We start from the raw sequence: 24,613 nt of genomic DNA, 5'->3' as shown, positions 1-24,613 counted from the left end.
GCCCTTCACTAGACAATGGTATGCACTCTATGGAATGAGTGGGATGAGCACAAGCTTAAGGAGGCCAAAGCCATGCAACGCTTGTGCCCCAACGAACAATTTTGACATAAGGCTCATGCTAACATGATTGCCGTGACTCCCTTTTATAGGGTGTTGCACATAGGGTGTTGCGCATGAGGAATTGCCAGGGGTCCATTATGGGCCTTCTTGTTCACTTCTTCAGAGCAGCATTGGTGGAGGTGTAGGTTTGGATAGTGATTACAGAGGCACAACGTGCACTCCTTGTAGATATAATAGAGAGGAGATGGAAATGAATGCATAATCCCACCCATGGTTTTGCAGTTTTGGTGCGTTTGGTCTGCAAGTCATCAACCATCATGGACAATAGAGCTTGCCTACTTGACTCGTGTGGTGTCCTTGGATGACCACAATGCATTGCTAGAGGAGCTTGAGTGCTATGCAAATTAGAGAGGGCATATGGCATTTACTTCTTCCACTTGTTGAAGGAGAGATCAACTTGTAAAGCCTCTTTTGGTGGTAGAATTTTGGTTGCACACTAGAGACTATTCACCCTTAACTATGAGAGTCTTGGCTTAGGATTGCTTTTCGGGTGGATATGAGAGACCTTGGAGTACCTATTTTCTTGTACACAGATTTGCAATGGACCACAGAACAATTAGAGCGGCTAGTCTATTGTTGCACTTAACTTGTGCATGATGAGGGCCATGCTTAGTATGAGTAGTCCCAAGCAAGTAAATACTTAACCATAAATGATAAGTTAACTTGTTGTTTTCAACTTCATCCTTTACAATTAAGTATTTACTATTGTTATGTGAATTGTGTAGGTGAATATTAATACCTTCAAGATGACAGGTGATAATCTTGTGTGTGTGCATCAAGAGGTTGATGAGAAGTAGTTGGTCTTTGGCGAGTTCTGTAGAGAGCTAATGGTAGCTGATACTTGTGACACTTGCAGTTAGCGTGCTCCTGGGCAAGGAGTTCGGTAAGTAGTAGCAAGGGCTTGGTCATTTGATGCCCTTCGATATCGAGGAGGGGTGTTTTGAGTGGTTTGCAAATGTATGTGACGCAGTGCTCTAGTGGCTCCAATCCCATGCCTCATGATGACATCCCTTACACCTGTTGAGCCAAAAATGCATGAGCTTGACTTAAACAACCCCAAAACATGCTTAATTAATGAAGCAAACCTTTTATTTGAAAAGGAAACATGATCCTAGAGAGTTGTTGTGTCCAACATGCAAACCCCTAATTTGGGTGCCCCAAACTTTCTATAAATAGGCATGCAGCCCACCACCCTCCCTTAATCTCGTTTTTGCAGATTTCAAGTCTTTCAGCTTGCTACCCCCACCTTGACCGCGGCGGATGTCGCGGTCCAAGCTGGCCATTGTTGTCTACAATAGACTGGTGCCTGTTTCTAGCCTATCACACCCTGTTTGGAGCCGATTTCAGCCTATTGACTGTTGTTGTTGGTTTTACTTGTTGTCACCAGCTTGCCACATCATCAACCAGCCTATTTTTGTTGTCTGGAGCTGTCACTTGTATGGTTTTCTCTCTCCTCAACTGTTGCCTTCTCCTGTAGGCTGTTGCCCAGCCTTTTCTCGTTGTGTTTGGTAGTTTTCTCTCCTGCAGCTGTCGCCCAGCCTAAATAGGCTGTGTTTTGCTGTTTTCTCTCTCCTCACGTGTGTTTTAGTCTTTCTTTCTCTTGTATTGTCATCTGCATCAGATCCAGACGTGGCTGCATTTGCTGGTGTTTGATATCCAAAGGCTGCCTTACTATGCGGTCCAATCTGGCCATTGTTGTCTACAATAGACTGGTGCTTGTTTCTAGCCTATCACACCTTGTTCGGAGCCGATTTCAGCCTATTGATTGTTGTTGCTGGTTTTACCTGTTGTTGCCAACTTGCCAAATCATTAACCAGCCTACGTTTGTTGTTTGGAGCTGCTACTTGTATGGTTTTCTCTCTCCTTAGCTGTCGCCTTCTCCTGTAGGCTGTTGCCCAGCCTTTGCTCGTTGCATTTGTCAGTTCTCTCTCCTGTAGCTGTCGCCCAACGGCTGTGTTTTGCTGTTTTCTCTCTCCTCACCTGTGTTTGTAGTCTTTCTTTCTCTTGCACTGTTGTCTACATTAGATCCAGATTTCCTTGGCTGCATTTGCTAGTGTTTGACATCCAAAGGCTGCCTTGCTATGTTTCGGGATCCATTTGGAGTATGACACACTCTCCAGCTCATTACTTGTGCCCTAATCCTCAAGATACAGGAGTTTGTGGTACATTATTTACTCTCTGCATGTGTTCTATGTTATCAGTTTGTGCTTTGTTGAATGATTGGTATTGTGTTTTTGTGTTTAGAGCATCTCGTTACATGGTATCAAAGCCAAGTTCTCTTTGAGAAACCTTGGACTTGATCGGAGAGCTCATCTACAGAAGCAAGAACAAGAGAAGGTTCGGATGGCTTTGAACATCGACAGACCGCTCTAGACTCCAGAACGAAGCATGTTAAGAAACGAGCAAGAGTGGGCCTCCCAGCTTGCCCTTGCTAGATTTCTCATGGATGGAGAAACTTCGGCGGACTACCATGGGGTTCATCAAGCGTACGAGATTTCAGCCTCGCTCAGTACAATCTTATCCTTATGTATAGCGCTCAACAGTAGATTGAAGGTAAGCCTGAGTTTCCTCCTTTAGATTCGGTGCACAGAACTATTGACCATGCAGGTATGATGGAATCTCCACTTCGGACTGGCCATCCTCAAGTGGAAACTAGCATGGATTACATACCACTTTCATCTTATTTCTTTTCTCCAGTGCTACGTATACACAATATTGTTTTTTCTGATTCTATGGTATTTGATTCTTCTATTCCTCATGGTTCGGGAGATCCTCTTGAAGAAAGGGTAATACATAATATCTTTTGGTTTGGAAGTAATGAGAAAGATATTTCTTTGAAAACTCCAGACAAGGTAAGAAAAAGAAGCAAGAACTTGTAAGCATTTCTTTTCTTCCTTTTCCTTCAAGTAATTTTGTTTCTCATGGTCATACTGGAGTAGGTACATCTCATTTTGTTGCATTATTGGACAAAAGGAACCAATGATGTTTCCATACCTTCATCCATCACAAATCCATTTGGGCTCCCACCTATTCCTCCCTCATCTTCCGCTGCACATTCCTTTCAACCTCCATTAAGTACACCTATGTTTCCACCACATACTACACTTAGGGAATTCTCCATTAGGCACAACCTTTAGGACTTCTTCTTTCTCATATTCAGGTGGTGTACCAATGATGGGAGATCATCCTCCCATACATAGATTTTCGAGTTTTTCCCCTCCAAGGCATTCTTTGAGTGTGGATCATTTTGTACCACAGTTTGTCTCTATGGCTTTACCTAGTGAACCACTTGGACATTCTGTTGTGCCCTAGTTGACTCTTAGGTAGGGCTATCATGTCCCAGTGCCTCCATGTTTATCTTTGGCACCTCATGGAAACACTTTTGTTCCAGTGCCTCCGTAGGAATTGACACTCATTGGACATCAATAGCCTATTTTTGCCTATCCTATTTTTTATCCCCCTCCTTATCCTCCACCGTCTTATCCACCACCACATCATGCTTATCCGCCTCCATCGACACCTCATGGTTCTAGCTCCTTGTTTGCTAAGAACTCATTCAATGACAAAACTCATTTCAACGGGTCTAACTATATCACTTGGTCCAATTTGATGAGGCATGTCCTAGACTCCCAGAACCTATGGGATCTTGTGCAGGGGTTGAAACACCAACCCGATCGCGCACTTGCTCCATACGAGGTCGTCCACTCATGTAAGGCTTGTAATACCTTTGCTATAGTTGAGTTGATGCAGGGCTTATTACTTGAGTTTCATTCTTAGCTTCAGCATTTTGACTTTGTGTTAGAGTGTTGGGCACACTTGATTGATTGCTATGCGGCCTAGGATAGGACCTGTCGCATTGATCTTGACCATGAGCTTCAGATTTTCACCATTAATGATAAGGATCCCTTAAGCTCAAGTTATTTGAGTATCAATGACTCCGCACTGAGTTCTCTACGACGGGGACTCTAAGTCCCCTAATGACTAGGTCACACTGTTCCTAAACAAGCTGCTAAGAAAATACTTTAACTTTGTGCAGCAGGTCATCTCACAGCCCTCTATGCCCACATTCTATAAATTTGAGTGTTAGCTCTTGCGTTATGCTAGGCTGCTTGATTAATTTCATGGGGCATCTCCTATAGGGGGAGCTCTTATTGCCACTTCTCAGAAGGGACAGCAAGGGAAGGGTAAGAAACCTCAAAATTCCACTCAGACCTCATCTAGTGAGACCCAAGGAAACAACCAATCCTCTCTGAAACCAAGGTGGCAAAATGTACCTAAGAAGAATAGGTATTGTCGACATTGTCAGAATGTTGGCCATTTTGACGATGAGTGTCGTTCAAAGGCAAGAGGCACACAATCAAAATCAAAGAATCAGATCCCCATACCCCAACATGGTAACCCCTAGCAAGGGAAGTAGGGTGGTGGCAACCAATCTCAGGGGCCTTGAAAAGCTCAGTCTTTTCTTGCCATTTGTTAGCCATCACAGTCAACAACGTTCTCAACGCCAAGGGCTTGTTTGATTGGTCTGCAGAGGTCCACATTGTCTCTTTAGAGGCATCAGATGTGAGTCTTGTCCATATCTGTGAGCTGTCTTCTGAGAAGATGGTTGCGCAGAGGCCCACTTGTCAGTGCTGAGCACTTCTTCTACTTGGATTGTGGGCAGTGGAGCTATACTTCACATGACCCCTATAGATGACATTTTTCTCACTAGATATCTTGCAGCTGAGAGAGTCAGACTAGGGATCAACTCCTCGGTTAAGATCCAAGCTTGTGGTCGCATTAGTTTTGCCATTTATGAGGGCTAGGATCACGCTACGATGGACAACATTTATTATGTCCCCTAGCTTGGGGTGAACTTATTGTCGGTTCAATAGCTTTGTTAGTTGGAGCGAGCAGTCTTCTTTACATCGATCACAGTTGAAGTCATTGATGACAATACTAGTTTAGTCGTTGCTCGTGGCAAGGCAGAGCTAAATGGCCTCTATCACCTTATGCACTATCTTACTGTGCTAACACAGTTGAGAACTCGGAGTTCCATCGCTTCTAGGCTTTAGCCACTACACCGTTGCCTTCGAGCACTGAGCATCTCAAGCATTACTGCTTAGGACATCTTGGAGACGACTCTCTTTATGAGTTGTCGCATCGCTAGATGGTTGATGGCATTCCCCGCCTGAAGCTATCTCGAGAGGTCTATAAAGCATGTCAACTAGGTAAGCAAAACCATACACCATTCCCATAGCAGTCCACTTATAGAGCTGAGGCTCCATTGAGATGTTGATCTTTGTGGCCCGACGCCCATTGCTGCCTTAAATGACGCACTCTATTTTTTTTTAATAGTGGATGATTTAGGTTTGATGCTTTCACCTATTTCAATGCTTGGATGCTGCTGGTTAATAACCAAACTAGATGTCGTGTAGGTACCATGAGGAGTGATAGTGGTGGTGAGTTTATCTCCTACGAGTTTTTCGAATTTTTACAAAAGCATGCCATTTCTCACTAGGTCACCTCTACCAACTTCCCTTCCTAGAATGGAGTCACAAAGTGTAGGAATAGGACAGTCTTGAACATGGCATGCTCTATGTTGTTTGCAGCAGAGCTTCCCGATTGTCTATGGGTCGAGGTTGTTAGCATTGTAGTGTACATCCTCAACGGATGTCCAACTGCAGCAATCTCTTAGCGGACTCCCTATGATGCATTCTTTGGCGAGAGACTTGTTTCCCACTTCAAAGTTTTCAAGAGTCGTGCATACATACACACACCTAATGACAAGATAGAAAAGCCCTCTCCCCGAGTTGACCTATTGATCTTTGTGGATTATTCTTTTGAAGCGAAAGCCTATCATTTTTTTGATCATTAGGCAAACAAGGTGATCGTTAGGCGGAATGTCATCTTTGATGAGAAGGACAGTGTGTAGTCTTATGCATTGGATTTGGAGTCCTTACCTCAACCCACATCATCCGATATTGTGCCTTCTGAGTTGCTTCAGCTTCTAAGTATCCCTCCAACAAGACCCATTACCTCGTTGGTACGAGCAGACTATGTGGGATTCAAGGATCCTTCCACTGGATTACTCTTTGGAGTGCCCTAGAAGATCTCCTCAGCTTGCCTCTCATACTTCATATGCTTTAGTCTTTACGGTTGATTACATTGCACATTCTGAGTTGGAGAGTTGACATGAGGCTCTCTAGGAGCCTCAATGGTGTGAGGCCATGGAGAAGGAATTGGATAGCATTGACCGGAATGAGACTTGGACTTTGGTGGATCGTCTTGGTCACAAGAAGGTCATCGGGACAAAGTGGATTTCTTGGGAAAGTATTTGTGCCTCACAGTAAAAGTACGCTGAAAGATGGCTTCGGGAAAGACAGAGAAAAACGATGAAAACCCTGAGCACGAGTGTTTCTTCTCCTCCCAACCACGCCTAGATAAGTGCTGGCACCTCTCACACGTATTCCTCTGCCAGCCGTCCACCTTTCTGGAGTCCTACTATTCTTGGACTCTCTTACTCTCTAGGCTCCCCTTAACCCCGTTCGGGCGCCAAGAGCCCGAACGGTCATTCTCGTGCATGTTCCCCTAGATTTATCTTAATGTCACATTAAATGTCACTTTAATGTCACATTCCATATTTATGACCTTAACGTGACATTAAATGTCACTTTTAATGTCACATTAATGTCACATTTCCTTCCCCTTAAGAATCGGTTTCGTCCTCGAAAACGATACTTGGAAGGTCTAACTGTAAATCAGGAAACCTATTCTTTAAAGTACTTACTCGCTCCCATGTTGAGCTTTCTTCTTAACAATCTTTTCACTTAACCAAACATTCCTGATAAATAGTATTCCTTGTTCGTCTATTACGAACATTTAATATTTTTTCTGGTTCATGTAGATTAGATTGGTCATAGAATAACTCCTCAATATCATCATTTAAGATTAGATTATCCAAATCACCCAGCTTCTTTCTTAATTTACTTACATGAAAAACTGGATGTATTTTACTACCAACAGGTAGTTGGAGCTTGTAAGCCAATTCTCCCACCCTTTTAAGTATTATGAAAGGACCACAATACCTTGGTGAAAGCTTTGGACATTGTCCCTTTTTCATAGTTTTAGTTTGTTCAGGCACCTTAAGATAGACCAATTCTCCTTCTTCAAAGGAGATGTCTCTTCGGTGAGGATCTGCATATGCTCTAGCTCGATTTTGAGCTTTTTTAATATTTTCTTGAGCAAATTTTAACATACTATTCATATCCTCCAAAAAGTCTTTAGCTGCCTGAACCTTTTCCTTTTGCAGTAGGGCTTATGCAGTCCTACTGCAAAAGGAGCTCTGGGCTGAAACCCATACATTAACATAAATGGACTATATCCAGTGGAAGAGTGCTTGGCACTGTTATATGTAAACTCTGCTATCGGTAAATACTCTTCCCAATTAGTTTGCCTTTTACTTACATATGCCCTAAGCATATCTTCAAGAATTTGGTTAACCCTTTCAGTTTGCCCATCTGTTTGCGGATGATCTGCCGTACTCATGCTAAGTTTAGTATCCAATTTCCTAAATACCGCACGCCAAAAATGGCTATCAAATTTTCTATCCCGATCAGAAACTATATTTGCCGGAAGGCCATACAATCGGTATATGTTCTCTACGAACAATCTAGCAAATTCTGGTGTTTTAACATCAGTTGAAGTTGGAATGAACCTAGCCATTTTGGTTAACCTATCCACAATCACCCACACAGAGTCGTGCCCCCTCTGTGTTCTAGGTAAAGCAACAATAAAGTCCATGGAGATACTCTCCCATTTTCCCGAAGGAATTTCTAATGGATGGAGAAGTCCTCCCATTTTTAATCTTTCAGCTTTATTAACCTGGCATTTATTACATTTGACCACATAGTCAAGGACGTCTTTATTCATTCCAGGCCAATAGAACTATCTTTTAATAAGACTATAAGTCTTATTAACTCCTGGATGTCCCGCACTAGGGGTATCATGACACTCAAAGAGTATCTGGCGCCTTATTTCTGTATCTTTCGGGACACATACCCTACCCTTGTAGAGTAAATAACCATTATCAATGGTAAAATTCTTCCACTTGAATCCAGTTTGAGCAACCCCTGATGCTCCATTTTCTTGTTGAACATCCTCAGATATTCCTTTCTCAGTAGAAGCACTTTCATTTGGATCCCCATTTTTTATTGCTTCCCATATGTTGGAATATGCCGGATCAACCTGGCATTTCCCTTTTAAAGATTCAAGCAAATTGGAAGTGAACTGAGTAAAACTCAATTCATTAATGATGGGCATTCTGCTGAGTGCATCAGCTACTATATTATACTTTCCTTTTCTATATCTTATCTCATAGTCGAACTCTTGGAGGAGTTCGGCCCATCTGGCTTTACGCCCGTGTAAATCCGGTTGATCATTAAGCCACTTAATGCTTTCATGATCCGATAAAATCAAAAGTTTGGCACCATACAAATAGTGCCTCCATTTCTTCATTGCATGTACTATTGCATACAGCTTCCTCTCATAAACAGAATAATTCTGTTTTGCACGATCTAATTTCTTGCTTTCAAAAGCAACTGGTCGACCTTCTTGTAATAAGACCGCGCCTATTGCCTTATCACTGGCATCAGCTTCAACCACAAATGGTTTATTGGGATCCACTATTAATAATACTGGAGTTGTAGCAATAGCTACCTTAAGTTTTTGAAAACTTTCATTTTGGTCTGTTCCCCAATTAAAACTTTTCCCTTTCTCTTTAAGTTGGTCTGTCATTGGAACAGCTATTTTGGCATAATCTCGAATGAATTTACGATAAAATCCAGATAAACCTAGGAAGATCTGCAGCTCTTCCAGGTTCCTTGGAGGTGGCCATTCAATAATTGCCCTTACTTTTTCTGGATCCATGTTGATTCCCTCTTTCGAGATAATATGCCCCAAATATTTGACCTCTTGTGCAAAGAATTCACATTTAGTTTTCTTCGCATAAAGGGAATGCGTTCTTAACAGTTGGATTACTAATTGTAAGTGTTCCAAATGTTCTTCTCTTGATTTACTAAAGATCAAGATATCATCCAAAAAGACTACTACAAAATGTCCTAGATAGGGCCGTAAAACACTATTCATCAGCTTCATAAAGGTAGCTGGTGCATTAGTGAGGCCAAAAGGCATCACCAAAAAATCATAATGCCTGTATCTAGTACGAAATGCTGTCTTGGGAACATCTTGTGCCTTAATTTTTACTTGGTGATAACCTGATCTTAAATCTATTTTTGTGAAGAATTTTGCCCCTTGTAATTGATCAAAAAGATCTTCCATTCTGGGCATAGGAAATTTATTCTTCACCGTTATTTTATTAAGTGCTCTATAGTCAACACAAAGTCGCATAGAACCATCTTTTTTCTTTACCAATAAAATTGGTGAAGCCCAAGGTGAATTACTGGGTTGAATAAACCCTTTATCCAGGTAATCCTTAATTTGTCTTTCAACTTCTTGATGCTGTGTTTCACTTAACCTATACGGTGGTTTTGAAATAGGGTGTATATCCTTATTTATATCAATTGGGTGATTTATATCACCCCTATCTGGTGGAAGGCCACTTGGTAAATCAGAAGGAAACACATCTTTAAAATCATCTAACAAACTACTCAATTCATTATTAACATTCAACTCACAAACATAAGAAAATTGTTGCTTTATATTACAGAAAGTAAAAGTATTCTGTACAGGAAGAGACCATAGCATATATACCTCACAAACTTCCTTCTTTATCAGCTTCTGAACTTCAGTAGAACATAGCAAAGGATTATCAGATACTTCATGTTCACCTTGAATAACAAAAGTCTTACCATCCCTTTCAAATTCCAGTGTATTATGGTGATAACTACGTTTTAAGGATGGTTCCAATCCCCATAGCCACTCCCTCCCTAGAGCAATATCAGCTCTTTCCATGTTCATTATTTGGAAATCGAGTTTATCTTTATATTCTTGAATCTCAATTTCCAAATTGGATACCATTGTATCCCATATTTTATTGTCTTGGCCTTGCATCATACGAACAACATATTGATGCCCACTCTTTTGTTGGGGAAGTTTCAATTTTTTGACAAGTGCATAATTTATAAAATTATGTGTGGCAGAGTCATCAATCATGACTCTAACCCTCTTTCCAGCTATCAATCCATGTACTCTAAGTAAATCATGTGGCCCAAAAGTAGGCTGCCACATAGAAGTTGACATACAACACTTATGTTGTACATCCATGTGCAAGACCTCTAAAGATTTGTACTTTTCATGGCCCTTTAATTCTAAGGTCTGCACTACATGGATTTGTTTTTCTTTTCCCTTGCCCTTGTCCTTATCCTTTTCTTTGTCTTCCCCCTTTTTCTTTTGAGGGCAATTCCAAGCAGCATGGTTAGGGGATAGGCAATTGAAACACAACTTTTCTTTTTTGGCCTTATCAAAGTCATCAGGACTTAACTTTGGACTCATATATGGTTATTTTTCAAAAGGTTGTTTTTTACCCTTAAAAAAGGGCATTTTCCTTTTAAATTTGCCCACAAATTTTGAGGTTTCCAATTCCTTAGACTTGGGCTCCGTATCAGTGAGACTAGTGAGTGTACCTGGACGCATACTATCTTCATGAATTAATGCAAATTTAATTGCCTCTTCCAGCGTCTTTGGTAAACTCCGTTTTACTTCCTTTTTACAGGCTTTATCTAGTCCCCTAATGAATCCTCTTGTTTTTTGGAATTCATCTATTCCTTCCAATTTGAGGATTATCTCACGATATTCCTCCAGATATGTCAGCAGGGGTCGTCCCTTTTGTCTGACATAATCCCAATCTTCCCAATTTCTTTCCATTTCATTTTCAGGAAGAAATTCTTTCAAAAAGACGGATTCAAATTGAGCCCAAGTTTCAGGTATTTTATTCGCCTCCTTTAAAGTTCGCCACCACTTATATGCTTTGGGCCCCAAAGTTAAACTAGCCTCCAGTGCTTGGAGATGTGGTGGGGTATTTTTTAATTTATGTAAATCTTCCCATTTTTGGAGGAAATTAAAGATTGTGTCTTTATTCCTATCTTTTTCCTCCCCGTAAAATTGAGGTGGTTTCATATCCTTTAGTACTGGATTATCGCTCAATTTATGGTAAGGTTGGGGTTCCTTAGGATCTCGCATAGTCACATCTAAATCTTTCGATGAAGATGGGACATCCGAGGTTTCTATCTTATTTTTATCTCTTTCCAACAATAAAGTTAATTGAGATTTTATTTCAGTGAGTGTTTGAGTTAAAAATTCCATTTGAACCCCTTGAGTTTGCACACGAGCAGTAAGATCATCAAATTGCTCTCGTGTAGCAAAAAATTCTTCCCATTGTTGTTCTTGCATTTCTGGTTTCTGGGGATCTACCATAGGGTGGTCCCCAGAACTAGAACCTTCCATTACTTTCTCTTTTCCTCTTTCTGCCATTAATACACTGGAATTGGAAAGCAAAGATAAGAAATTTGCATACAAAGTAAAGTACTTCCCTGATTTTAATGGCAGGCAGTGGTTGCTAGTTTGGAAAGAAACTCGAAGAGTAAGAAACAGATTTTATTTTCCCGGACAAAGTCAGTCACGCCGAAAATGGAGCTTCTTTGCAGAACGACTAGTATTCAGCTCCCTTCTTTAATAATCACGCAGACCATCAATGTCCTTTTCCTGAATTTACTTTCTGCTGAACCTGTACTTGTAATATAAATACAGTCGAGGCTGAAAAGAAGAAGTCCGAACACGCAGTCGACTGATCCAACACGTATCAGAAAAGAACTTCAACTTCAGCCCGTGAAAAGGAGAAGAATGCGTGTCTTGTTGGTGTGTTCATGGAGGAGCATTCACAGACAGGCGTGGGCAAGATTCGATGGCCCACGATCAGCTTACGCGTTTTTTAAACAGGCGTAAAAAAGAATGGCTGCCCTTTCGATACGTTTCGTGACTACAATTACACGTCACGTTAAGTTTTTCGTGACGTGTCACCTCACGTCTGACCAGTGGCTTACGGGTCGTTACGGGTCCGTCGACTGTTGTTGACTAAATTAATAGCGAGCACTTGACGTTTGACCACGACTTTACGGGTCCGTCGACTGTCGACTGAACAGATCGTGGAGCACTTGTTCGTCGACTGTCGACTGAACAGATCGTGGAGCACTTGTCCGTCGCTACCCTTTCGTTGAAGATCTCCAGGAATCCTCACGGCTCTGATACCAATGAAAGATGGCTTCGGGAAAGACAGAGAAAAACGATGAAAACCCTGAGCACGAGTGTTTCTTCTCCTCCCAACCACGTCTAGATAAGTGCTGGCACCTCTCACACGTATTCCTCTGCCAGCCGTCCACCTTTTTGGAGTCCTACTATTCTTGGACTCTCTTACTCTCTAGGCTCCCCTTGACCCCGTTCGGGCGCCAAGAGCCCGGACGGTCATTCTCGTGCATGTTCCCCTAGATTTACCTTAATGTCACATTAAATGTCACTTTAATGTCACATTCCATATTTATGACCTTAACGTGACATTAAATGTTACTTTTAATGTCACATTAATGTCACATACGCCCTTCAATCGGTGGAACAATATTGCACGGACCAGACATGGCCTATGACCACACTTCTTGATCGCACCATTTGTTGAAGGATAGCCTAGGTCAGCCCTTCGATGCACACATCTATCGATCTGTTATAGGAAAGCTTCTTTGGTTGATTCATTCTAGGCCAGATTTAGCATACTCAGTTAGTGTACTTAGTTAGTATTTTGCAGCACCTTGGATGTCATATTGGATTGCTCGTCTTGGTGTGTTGAAATATTTGTAGTGTACTTTTCATTATGAACTGACTTATGGACATGGTTTATGCTTGTAGGTTTACACCGATTCTAATTGGGTAGATCCTGACACCCGGTGTTCCCATGGTGGCTATCTCTTTTCCTTGGGCACGACTCCCATTTCTTGGTCAAGCCGTAAGCAAGAGACGGTGGTGGCTTCCATAGTGGAGCTCGAGTATAGGGCTCTCTTTGATGGTACCATTGAGGCCATTTATTTGAGTAGCTTACTGGCTGTGCTTCAGTTCCCTTGTGTTTCTCCTATAGTTGTCTATTGCGACAACTAGAGTGCCATTGTCCTTGCGGGCAATCCAATCATCACCCCTCGAACACGGCATGTGGGAGTCCACTTTTACTTTACCAAAGAGTAGGTTGAGCTAGGCATTATTCGCCTAGAGTTTGTGTCTTCAAGCAACAATTTTGCAAACATTTTGACCAAAGCGACCAATCGTCCGATTCTATAGTACATCCTACCTCGACTTGGGTCCACCTTTTTCTACTTCTTAAGATTGACAGGAAGAGGGTGCTTCCCTTTTGCTTCTTCCTACAGTTTGGGAGAGTGGTCTTAAGCTGTAGGTGATAGCTTCCATGACTGTTTGAGCAGGGCAGCAATATCTTTTCAACGTTTCTCGTGATGAAACTCTAAAATTTCTCTCTACAGCATTCTCTCCCATCTCCTAGCCATGTTCAAGTTATCTTAGTATTTTACAGCAGTTCGAGGCATCGCATCAAAGGAAGAGATTTTAGTCAGTCTCTGCTGTAAGAGTAGAAATTAGGATTTGATAGCCACCTTGGGATGGATGGTTAGAATTGGGGGTCTAGGACTTGGAATTCCAATAACCGAAATTAAGGAATTTCAGGGAGATTCAACAGGCCAGCCAACCAATATCAGATTTGGGGTTAAATTTGTCTTTCAAGAAGCAAGGTGAAGGTCAATCCCCAAGTAAACCGAGGGGCAAATTGGTTTGAGTCTTGCTGATTAGTTTTGACAATAAGAGGCACTTGGATTAGTGGTGGAGATCAGAGAATCTCAGTTGGAATCCTTCCATTTTGCAATATAAGATAAATAAATATTACAAGGCGTGCCTTTTTTGGGGCCAATGGGGTGTCCAATGTCTAAGATTAAAGTTGTAATGTGTGCATTTTCAGTTTATGTGAATTTTATGCTTGCTATAACTAGTGTTAAATTAGGTTTGTACCACCCTATGCGAGGAGGGAGGCTGGTTTCAGTGAGCACCTCCCCCATGCATGTATTTACAAATTTGAATTAAGCTTTTGTGCTCAAAATACATTGAATGCATCTTTTTGTGTTTTTGCTTTTTCTTTTATTGTATGACTTGCTTTTGGGCAAATGAATCTAACATATCCTATTCTAAATAGCTTTATATCCAAGAATAATATTTTAAATCATCTAATAAATACATCCAAAATAAATCTATTGCACGTGTGCATGCAAAGTCCTTATGCTTATGAGTGTCTACAAAATATAATATTATCATATCGTGTAGTGTACAAATTTCAATAATATTTGCATCCTATGAAGTGTACAGTTTCCATGCATAAAATGCACATATCAAAAAATAATAATTCCGCATAACTCCATCTAATAATCTACCCATCACAATACAAAACACATTAATATCCTTCTATCTATTTACCAGGCATAATGGAATTAGTACGACACGTGCGTATTGTGCGATAAGTCACACATAATGTGGCAAATAAACAAAATCCTCAATAAATAAAATAAAATTGAATTATTTCTATAGTGAGTCTTGGTAAAGTATCATGATAAGTATAATTCCATAGCACTAGATGGGATTTGAAGGTTTAGGTAGGGGTCAATGGAGACTTGTGTTGATTAGTAGGAGGCAACGCTCCCCCAAGATGGATCAACAAGAGCCGATGCTCCCCTAGGATAAGTAGGAGCCTCCAAGCATGATCAGTGGCTGTGAGGCCATGTCTCCTCCCCAAAATGGGTAGAGGTCAATGCTCCTTGCCAAAAGGGAACCATATTGAAAGGGGCTGCCTAGGCCCCAAATTGGTATCGCTTGTCCAAAGGCAAATTGTCTAGTCTAGGAGGGTTCCACCCATGCCAAAACTAGCAAAAGGGATTTGCACCATCCTAGAATGGTAAAAAGGGATCCGAGCCATGAGGGAAAGGGATCTATGCCATGCCAAAACAATCAAAAAAGGCAAACAAGACGTGTTTAAACAACTATCCTAGGGTTCCCACTACCACTTGGTCATGCAAGTTACATGTGTCATGACCAACACAAGGTCGCATGCAAAACCAACCATATGTACGAACCGATTATAAGTTACTCTGGAAACCCATACTGTACTTGTATGTAAACATATAAATTTGCATCTTTACCTTCTATTTCATGTGAGCACGATTTTGGACCTTAGTGCTATTCATTCTCAAATTGCACCTCTCTCCCTCATTGAGCTTGCATTTAGGCTCCTTCCCTCACGCTTTTAGCATCTAGGCTTATATCCTACTCTCACCTTCTTCTCTAGGTCTTATTCCCTCCCTCCTTGGTAGTCTAGATTTAGGTCTTTTAGCTTCTAGTCTGGGCGCCTCTTTCCCTCAAGATAGTTTAGATACTCCTTTTGTAGGTGTTAGACCTTTTTCAAGTTTCTGCTTTTATCCCTTGGTGAGTGCCACTTTGCACGCTAGTGCTCCATTGCTGGGAATGCCAGCCACGCACTATGCTCTTCTAATCTACCTGCAAGTGAGTACCCCTGTTCTTCTCGGTGCTGCTGTATTGGGCATCCACCTCATGCACTCCAAGCCTCTACCCTCAGCCATGCTCATGGTGTGTCTGTCTCTCCTCGTACCGTTGGATCTGCTGTGCATACTTCACTGATGTATGCTAAGAATGACCATTATTGATATGTTTTAGGTTGCAACTCCAGCAGCTGTGTGCTTTGAAAACCAGTGTGCTAAATGTGTGTTGAGAATGAACAGTTGTTTTGAATGTGTGGACTGGTTTGTAGGCTGTTCAAGATAAGCAGGGCACTGTGTTTGGCGGCCTGTTATCAGCACCATTAAATCCCACAAAGAAAAAGTTCCAGGTGCAAGCATATTTTCTGGAAACAATTCTAGGAAAAGTGTTAATGTCATAAGCTTTACTTCTGGACTCTAATCGAAGGATTCCATTTGATGTTTGCTCTTAATATGCTTAGGGAACAAATGATTCCTTTGTGTTCACAAACATCTCCAATAAGTTAAGTCTGTTCCGTCCAACAGGTATGTCTAAACATGTCAAGTACATAGCTGCTCTTGTAGTCGATTCCACCATACTTCAAAAGATACCTTTTATATAAACTCATGGCAATAATCTGCTGCTCTTTATAGGAATCAATCGTTACTTCTTTCTATGTACAAATAATATGATAGCATTTGGTGGAGGAAGTGCCTTTGCTTTATACCTCGATGAGGACCTGTAAGTTTGTTGTCTTGCTTGAAGATCATTTCAGTTCAATGAACAGCTTTATCTGTTTTTCATGTTTGAAGTAATCCTATTCTGTTGTTGTCCTTTAAAGGTTGCATGGTTCGAGTGGTTGTAGTGAAACTTTTGGCAACTGCTGCTTGGCATATGAAGAAGAATTTTCTGTGAGAAATGTTGAGGTACTGCTACTTATGCATGTGCAGAACTGAAGCTTTTCCAGTTTCTGTTTTAAAAAATTGAACGTTTGCCTTCATTTTGAATCTGAAATCTGGATGCATATGGGTTGCCTCTCAGCTGTGGGGCTTTGCTCATACCTCCCAATATGTACCAAAACAGGCAGTGTATGAGGAACCCATAGAAGCACCAGGCATTTCCAGATGGTCATAGATGTATGCACTCTTTTCCATCCAACTCATCTTCTTATTTTGGGATGTTGAAGAGTGGAGAGATTAATTTAGATAAATTTGTCATAGGCATGTCTAACAGTGGAGAGCTCCTGCTGGTAAATGCATCTTTCTGATGACAGGTCCAAATATAATGGAAATACAAAGTGATTTTGAAACTCAGATTGCAGCTTACACACCTCTCAAGAGTAGGTATTGGTGGGAAACTGTGCTGCGTTATGGTCTGCTTTTATTAGTTCATCTGACGGCTTAAATCAGAGCTTTCATTTGTAAAGGAGCTGTTAAACTGTGTTCCCATCAGTTGATTACTTGTGCCTAAAGTTGCAGGTTACATTGAAGGTGGTTGCATTATACATGCTTTTCAAGAGTGGTGACAAATCTTCCTAGATTTGAGGAACCTCAAGAAACTGAAACAAGGGAACCATACAGTACTTGTACTAAGCTTCTTTTACACACTTCCGTCATGTTGTATATACAAAGTCAGTTGCTGAAAATTCAGTTGGGTTCTAAACAGGTCAGATGACTCTATTTGGTTAACAAAAGCTTGAATGAAAGGAGAGATGATCATCACAGTAATGGAGACATTTGTTAGGAAGACTGAATTGAGGCTACTTTAGAGGCACTGAAATGTTCAGTACGATTGGCAAAAGATTGGAAAAATGGGGGCTATTTCAGCTGCTCTTATGGATAGATTGTTGTAGTGTGAAGTACTTTTGACAAACAAGTTGGCTTGATAAGCATGATGATTTCATATCACACCCTCATGGTTTGCTGGTCTGCCTATAATTAAGGTTATGTAACTTCAGGGAAGACACCCAGAGGCAAAATGGTGAATGTTATTGTTGCTGTTGGAAATCTATGAGTTTTTTACCTCTTCAAATATGTATAGAATCATGTTTATGGTTGTTGGAACACCAAAGAGTTAAAACTTGCTGCCTGGTTGTGATGCAGTCTTGATTGTAGAAACATGTTACTATTTGAAAGAAAATCTAGTTCAATTTGCACTATGTTTATAATTTGTGGTCTAGCTAGTTCTCCCCTTTTAAAGCCATCACTACTATTTTGGTGGGCAAGCATTAGTTTTTTAAAGTTGATAACAAAGTATTTTATACTTTTATTGCAACCCTGGTTTGTGAACCTTCCAGTGGTGCTATGAAGCAATGGGGAGGGCCTCATTTAGCGCAAGCTGTAGCTTTATAATTAAGGATGCTACACCTTCAGGATTAACGAGAGGATGGATGTTTCCTTTTCCCCCTTTTTTGCCATTGGGCTCCTCTAGGTGACATGGCACTAAACCTACAAATTATTTCACTAAGTTGCATAGGGAATAGCGTGGGTAATAAATGTTATGATAAATCATGATATTTCACTGCTGATGAGGATAGCCCGTGGGCTTGGGAGTATCATTTGTTGCTTGGCTTGTTTTAGTAGTTGGTAGGGATCTTGGCTTGTTTTAGTAACTGATTCAAGTGCTACTTGTAAAGTATGTGAGAGCAATTCAATACAAATAAAAGCTTGATATCAAACATAACTTTTGGCATGGGTGTGATTGTGGCGAGATTACTTAGTGTGGTTCTTATTGTCCATGCAAAAATGTATATTCAAAGTTGAGATTTGAGGGCTTAAAAATAGGATTTCAAGAGCCAATCTAACGAGTGCATTGAATTGACAATTAGTAAGCCATGTTGAATTTGACGGTTGACCTCACACACACACACATGCACGCACGCACGCAACTAGGTAACTAGAGGTTTCAATCTTGAGTTGGTGAATTGTAGATCAAGTGGGTATAGTTTCAAGAAGAGTGTTGCTAGCAAGTGGGTATAGTTTTAAGGAGGGTGTTGCTAACAATATTTTATTTTAAGAAGAGGGTGATTAGAAAAGCTTTTCTAGAGTTTCTAAGTGAATATAAGAAGTTGAAAAGTTTGTAAGTTGTTTGGTGTTCATTTTTCCCCTTTGTCTCAAATTATTCCTTGAATATTTTAGATGAAGAAACCTCTCAAAATGACAAACCATGCCCTACATCATAATAGCCTTTACAAGGCTTTGATCTAGTAAGTGCTAGAAACATATCTTTTGTTTTGGAAATGACTATCCTAGATTTAGAAGTATGTCCTCAAATAGATTCCAAGAAATGTATAACTATCATTCCACACTGTTTAGAATTGCAACTTGAGAAATATCCAAGAAGTCTTTGAAGCCAAGATCTTTATACCAATCCATGTTGGGAATTGGGTTGGGTTGTTCACATTTTGCTTCTTAAAATCCATTCTTAAGTTTTACAAGTATAAAGATCCTATAGAAAGATAATAGAAACATATCTTTCTCAATAACTGCCCCAATATATCCAACAACCAATGTAGAAACAAAATATGATGTTCTTGGTTTTGAAATGGCACTTCAATATAGACCTTTTAGCTCATATGTAAATGATTCCTTGAACATACTCCTAATCTTGAAGTAAGCTTGTAGAATATGGGTAAGTATTTTTCCTTATTTCAACACATGGAAGCAAGCATGCATGTCCAAAGTTGATAACCTATTTGTAAATTCTCTCTCTTGTTATCTCGCGTCAAATAATCAAACTTGCACTTCCATGGATCTTATGGAAAGTTATCTATATCTAGTGTAAGGGCTTTTAACTTGCTTTAAGGGGGCCAACTAAGTGATCACCCTTGGTAGAAAACCCCATCCCTCCTCGCTCTTTCTCCTTTGCTTGTGCCAAAAAGAACAAAAGTACCACCTTAACCCACCGACCCAATTTTATGTGCATTCAATGGAAGACCCTACCAAGGAAAATCAAAGCAATGGTGGAGGGAGAGAGTTTTGTAAGTTGATTGAATTGATGTTCTAATTTACTAAAGTGATTCCTAGTTAGCTCGTAGTTATTTTTGAAATGTGATGCATTAAGTATGTTTAGGTTTGCTATAGGTTTGCTAAGTTAATGAATACCCACCCTCTCTTTTACCTAAGTGCAACTTTTCATGTATCTCTACCAAAATGGTTTTGTTGTGGATGACATGTAATAGTAAAGGCATGGGGCATGGTTTTGTGTCATAAGACTAGCCCCCTTACCATATGTATCTTCAAATGGACTCTAATGACTGTTACATAAGAACATTGATGGATGTTGTTATGCAAGGATTAAATGGGTTTGGAAACAAGTTCTCATGCTCTTTAGGGCTATTCATATTACAGGGCTTATATTTTAGTTGCAAATTGATCTAGAGATAGTTCTTGTAAAGACATATATGTGGACTACAAATATATCTATAGCTTGCACACTTATATTAAACATGTAGGATCCTTGAACTAGATCAATAGCCTCATAATTTAGATTCATCTCCAATATATAGAATACCCACTTAGTTTATTGACTCATTGAGATATACCACCATATCAAACATTGGGATCTCAAAAAAAGAGAGAGGAAAAAACTTGGGACAATTTGACATTTCATGAAGTAGACCTAGTTATAAATGAAGGTTTTACAAAATCGTGACAATGAAGGGCCAATAGAGTGACACTCCAGATGCATTGTTTTAAGGTTTTACAAAATCCAAAGTATAAAAAAATTTATGTGGCTCAATTTTTTGACTTGCATTAAGGTTATATGTAATATGAAAAAAATTGTATCATAAAATGAAGTGGCTAAAAAAGTTGCATGATTTTTACAAAATTGTCACTAAATTGGGGTGGAGTGCATTTTTCTTTTGGGGGGGTACTTTATAGGCCCTTTTACCCTAGAATGCAAGAAAGACTAACTACATCTGGAGAGAGACTCACATTCCATCTTGTCAAAATAGCCTAATGCTTCCTCACCACGCTTGTGTTGTGCATATCTTGTAATCAACATAGTCCTTGCAACTACATTCCAACATAAAATTAGTTGTGTTCCAAGTTGAACACATTTGGCCTACTATCCAAAACTACATAGCCGGTGTGAGTAGATTTTTCAAGCAATCCTTCTTTGACAATCTAAGCATATATGTATTTTCCATAGTCAATTGCTACTATTCTACGTGAAACTTTTCAAATGGAAACAACAGTGGGTGCATCCTTGGAGATGCTCCTTGTACATTGTATCCTTTGAAAAAATAGTTTAGTGCTTCCTCACCGCCCCCATGTTGGGCATATACTATGATTAGAGCATTCCATTCTACATTGGAAGCTTATAAAATTCTTCTTATTCTTTGACAAGTGCACCTGACTAGTCAAACCTTGACACTTGATATACGTTAGCATTAGATGTGCCTACATATATAATAGAGAAACCATAGCTTGCCACATATTTTCTCATTTTATCAGCGATCTCCAACATGTTTAGTCTATTTACGTTGAGTGCTTGCTTGTTTTGAGTGGTTTGTGTGCTTCTCTTGTCATAGGGACTCATGCAACAAAGTAGGCAAATGAAAAATAAAACATACCAAACAAGATCCATTAGCAACTTCATTTACTTGCAACAAGACAACAATAGTTCTATATTACTCATTGTTTTTGTTTATCATCTTGCTCATCATGTGGCTATCCTACCTCTCCTTGATTTAGAGTACTCATTGTTCATGTTTATCATCTTGATCATCATGTGGCCATCCTACATCTCCTTAACTTAGGTTAATTGTGCCAGTAATATGGTAGGTTGTTGGAGCCCTCACCAATAAAACTTAGATACACTTGAAATATTCTAGATTGCAAAGCAAAATGCATGTGGCACAACATGCTTGGCCAATATGCACACATTAACAATTGCATATGTGATCTAGAATTGGAGCATCATTCAATTGTTCCAAACACTTGGTTCAAGCGATTGTGCAAGCATGAAAATTTGAACTTTTGTAATGAATGAAGTTGAGAGGAGAGAGGAGAATGAGTAGAAGAGAGAGAAAGAGAGAAGGTAGTAGAAGAAGAAAAACTAGAAGAGGAGAGAGAAAGACAAGAAAGAGGGGAGAAAGGAGGAAGCCATGGAAGGTGGAGATGAAGGTGAAGAGCATGTTCTTGATAATAATTGGATGGCCTAAACTGGGTCTCTTACACCTTATATACCGTGGTCAGTGTGACTAGGTGTCTAACCCCTAGTTTCCATGTATCCCACTCATTATAATTCATCCCCACCCTAAAAGTTTTGCCCCTAAAAAACAAAAGAAAACTAGAGGGACCTAATAGAGGGGCTAAGGAGTGGGGTGCATAGTACTACTCTGGTCCACATTATAATGAAAATGGATGGGTGAAGACTATAGGTAGCATGCTGTCCATTATAGGTTTGTTGAGGTAAATTTGCCATAACTTTTGATAGGATACTCCAAATGGGGTGTGTTGCATGTTGAAATGGAGCTTATGACATGCACTTTTAGTCATGGAGGAAGCACATGGTTGAGATTTGACTAGGTACAAAACCATTCTAAAACAGTGTGTAGTCTACAGGCAAGGTGTGGTCAAAAGGCGGACATACTTGTTAGTCTTTAGCCCGTTGGGAATCTTGGAGGTGAGAAAGTTCATTGACAAAAGTGGTTGGGTGCCATGAGGCTTCTTCTAGGGGTAGGCCTTTCCTGTATTGAATGATACCTTCTTCATCTATGGGTGAAGCTCATTTTCCAATTATTGCCTTAGGGATGTACTGAATGTTATCTTCTTCGTCTATGGGGAGAAGCTCTTCCACATAATCCATTGAGGTGCCAATGAAGGGATTCAGTTAGTTGACATGAAACACGTTGTGAATCTTGGTGGTAGGGGGAAGCTCTAATTGGTAGGCCAAGGCACCAACTCTCTTAAGGATCCAGTAGGGGCCATAGAAACAGTGGACTAGCTTGTTCCTATAGCCTTCTTTTAGAGTGGAGTAATGGACTTAGGAACTTTCAAGAGGACCAAATCTCCCTTTTGGAATTCCAAATGCATTCTTTCTCATCAGCATAGAGTTTCATGTGGGTTTGTGCCTTTTGAAGATTCACTTTGCATTGTTGAAGTAGGGCCCGCATGTGATCCAACTCGGCTTTACTTCGAGGCTTAATCTTATAATTGAATACGACTGTAGGAAGGGGAACCTTATACCTATATAATACCTCAAAAGGGGAAACCCCAATGCTTGAGTGGGTGGACTTGTTATACACAAATTCATCCAAGTGGCGCCACGTATCCCAATTGTGTTGTACATCATGGCAAAAGTATCATAGGTACACCTCAAGCTATTTATTTACTCTTTCTGTCTGACCATTTGTCTCTTGGATGGCATGTAGTGGATGGAGCAAGCTTGGTGCCCATAGATGTAAAAAATGCCTACTAAAAGTTGCTCATAAACTTGGCATCCCGATCATGCACTATGACTTGTAGTAATCCATACAACTTGAAGACATACTCCATAAACTGAGTAGCCACCTAAGAGGCAGTGTATTGGATCTTAGTGGGGATAAAGTGGGAAGCCTTGATGAGGTGATCAACTACCATGTATATACTGTTCCATCCTTTCTTTGTAATGGGGAGGCTTGTGATGAAGTCCATGGTGATATGTGTCCATTTCCCTTCAGGAATATGCAGGGGCTGCAAGAGGCCAATGGGTCTAAGTGTGCTATCCTTTTTTTGTTGGCATGGAACACATTTGATCACAAAATCCTTGACATTCCTCCATAAGGCTTTCCAATGAAAGCTCTTGGCAATCCTATCATATGTTTTGAAAACACCAAAGTGACCAGTAGTGGGGCAAGAATGCATCTCTTCCATGATTTTTTGTGTGAAAGGAGAAGTGTGGGGGATGATAATCTTGCCATGAGACCAAATAAGCCCATGTTTGAGTAGATATTGGGAGTTTTCAGTCATTACCCCATGTTGTAATTTTTGGAATGTGGCTGAAGTCCTTATCCAACAAATAAGCTTCTTGAAGGTCCTCAATCCAATCACTATGTGACTCTGAAATAAAGGATACTTTGCATGTCCACATTCAAGAGAGTGAATTAGCCACCCATGATGTTATCTTTGCCCAAGTGTAAGACATGTCAAAATCATAGTTTTGAAGGTCACCACCCATCTCCTTTGCTTAGGAGTCAAAGTAGACTAAGTGAGGACTCTACGATCTCTCTTTACTCTAAAACGGTTGCCATATAAGTAGTGGTGCCATTTCTTAATAGCATGGAGGATGTCCAACATCTCTTGGTCATACACATTCATTTACATCTCCTTGTCATCAAGCTTACGGCTCTCAAAAGCAATCACACGATGCTCTTGTAACAATACAATACCAATACCTCTCCACTGGCATCACACTGAATCGTAAACTCCTTGGAGAAATTAGGGCATACAAGGATGGCGGCGGAAGTAAGCATTTCCTTTGATTGCTTAAAGCTGTAATCGGCACTAGCATCCCAAAAGAATGATTCCTTTTTTCCTATCGTCAAAGGTGTTACAATGGTGGCATAATGCTTAATGAAGTGTCTATAAAATGAAGAGAGGCCAAGGAAACCATGTGATAAAGTAGTGGTGGATGGAATGAGATAGTCCTTAACATATTGCACGTTCGTGGGGTCCACTTATATGCCATTTTTGCTAGCAATGTCCCAAGTACTCCATTGATGTTTTCATGAAGATACACTTGCTTTCCTTAGCAAAGAGTCGATGCTCTCTCAAAATATCAAATACAACTGTATCACACACATTGCCAAGAAATGGGGAGACTAGGATCTAGCCTTAACCAATTATATCATGTGGAATTTCAATGATGAGTTTCCATGCCCATTTATTCACTAATAGATTTTCAAATGATTATATGTAGATGTGCATTCAAAAAGATCCATTTC

At 40.3% G+C, this 24,613-nt stretch overlaps 1 protein-coding gene across 15 annotated transcripts in view; it reads left to right on the top strand.

The window, feature by feature from the left end:
* The window catches only part of LOC148009735 (uncharacterized), a 29,042-nt gene extending 11,244 nt beyond the window's left edge, over positions 1-17,798 (top strand). For 7 of the 15 annotated variants that reach the window (XM_087673421.1, XM_087673418.1, XM_087673422.1 and 4 more), the window contains 7 exons: positions 15,974-16,051; positions 16,163-16,226; positions 16,335-16,422; positions 16,523-16,607; positions 16,723-16,817; positions 16,955-17,020; positions 17,160-17,798. In XM_087673421.1, coding sequence (XP_087529547.1) covers positions 15,974-16,051; positions 16,163-16,226; positions 16,335-16,422; positions 16,523-16,607; positions 16,723-16,815 — 408 coding nt within the window. In that variant the 3' untranslated portion in view covers positions 16,816-16,817; positions 16,955-17,020; positions 17,160-17,798. Of the gene's footprint in view, positions 1-15,973; positions 16,052-16,162; positions 16,227-16,334; positions 16,423-16,522; positions 16,608-16,722; positions 16,818-16,954; positions 17,025-17,153 lie in introns of all 15 variants that reach the window. The other 8 variants (XM_087673416.1, XM_087673417.1, XM_087673414.1 and 5 more) reach the window with 8 other exon arrangements.
* The last annotated feature ends 6,815 nt before the right edge of the window (positions 17,799-24,613 follow it).

Source organism: Lygodium microphyllum, chromosome 30 (assembly GCF_053477565.2).
Source record: "Lygodium microphyllum isolate KBCC chromosome 30, Lygodium_microphyllum_v1.1.10, whole genome shotgun sequence".
NCBI classification, from domain to species: Eukaryota; Viridiplantae; Streptophyta; class Polypodiopsida; order Schizaeales; family Lygodiaceae; genus Lygodium; species Lygodium microphyllum.
The sequence above is the reverse complement of the archived record's forward strand: the minus strand, read 5'-3'. Positions and strand labels throughout refer to the sequence as shown.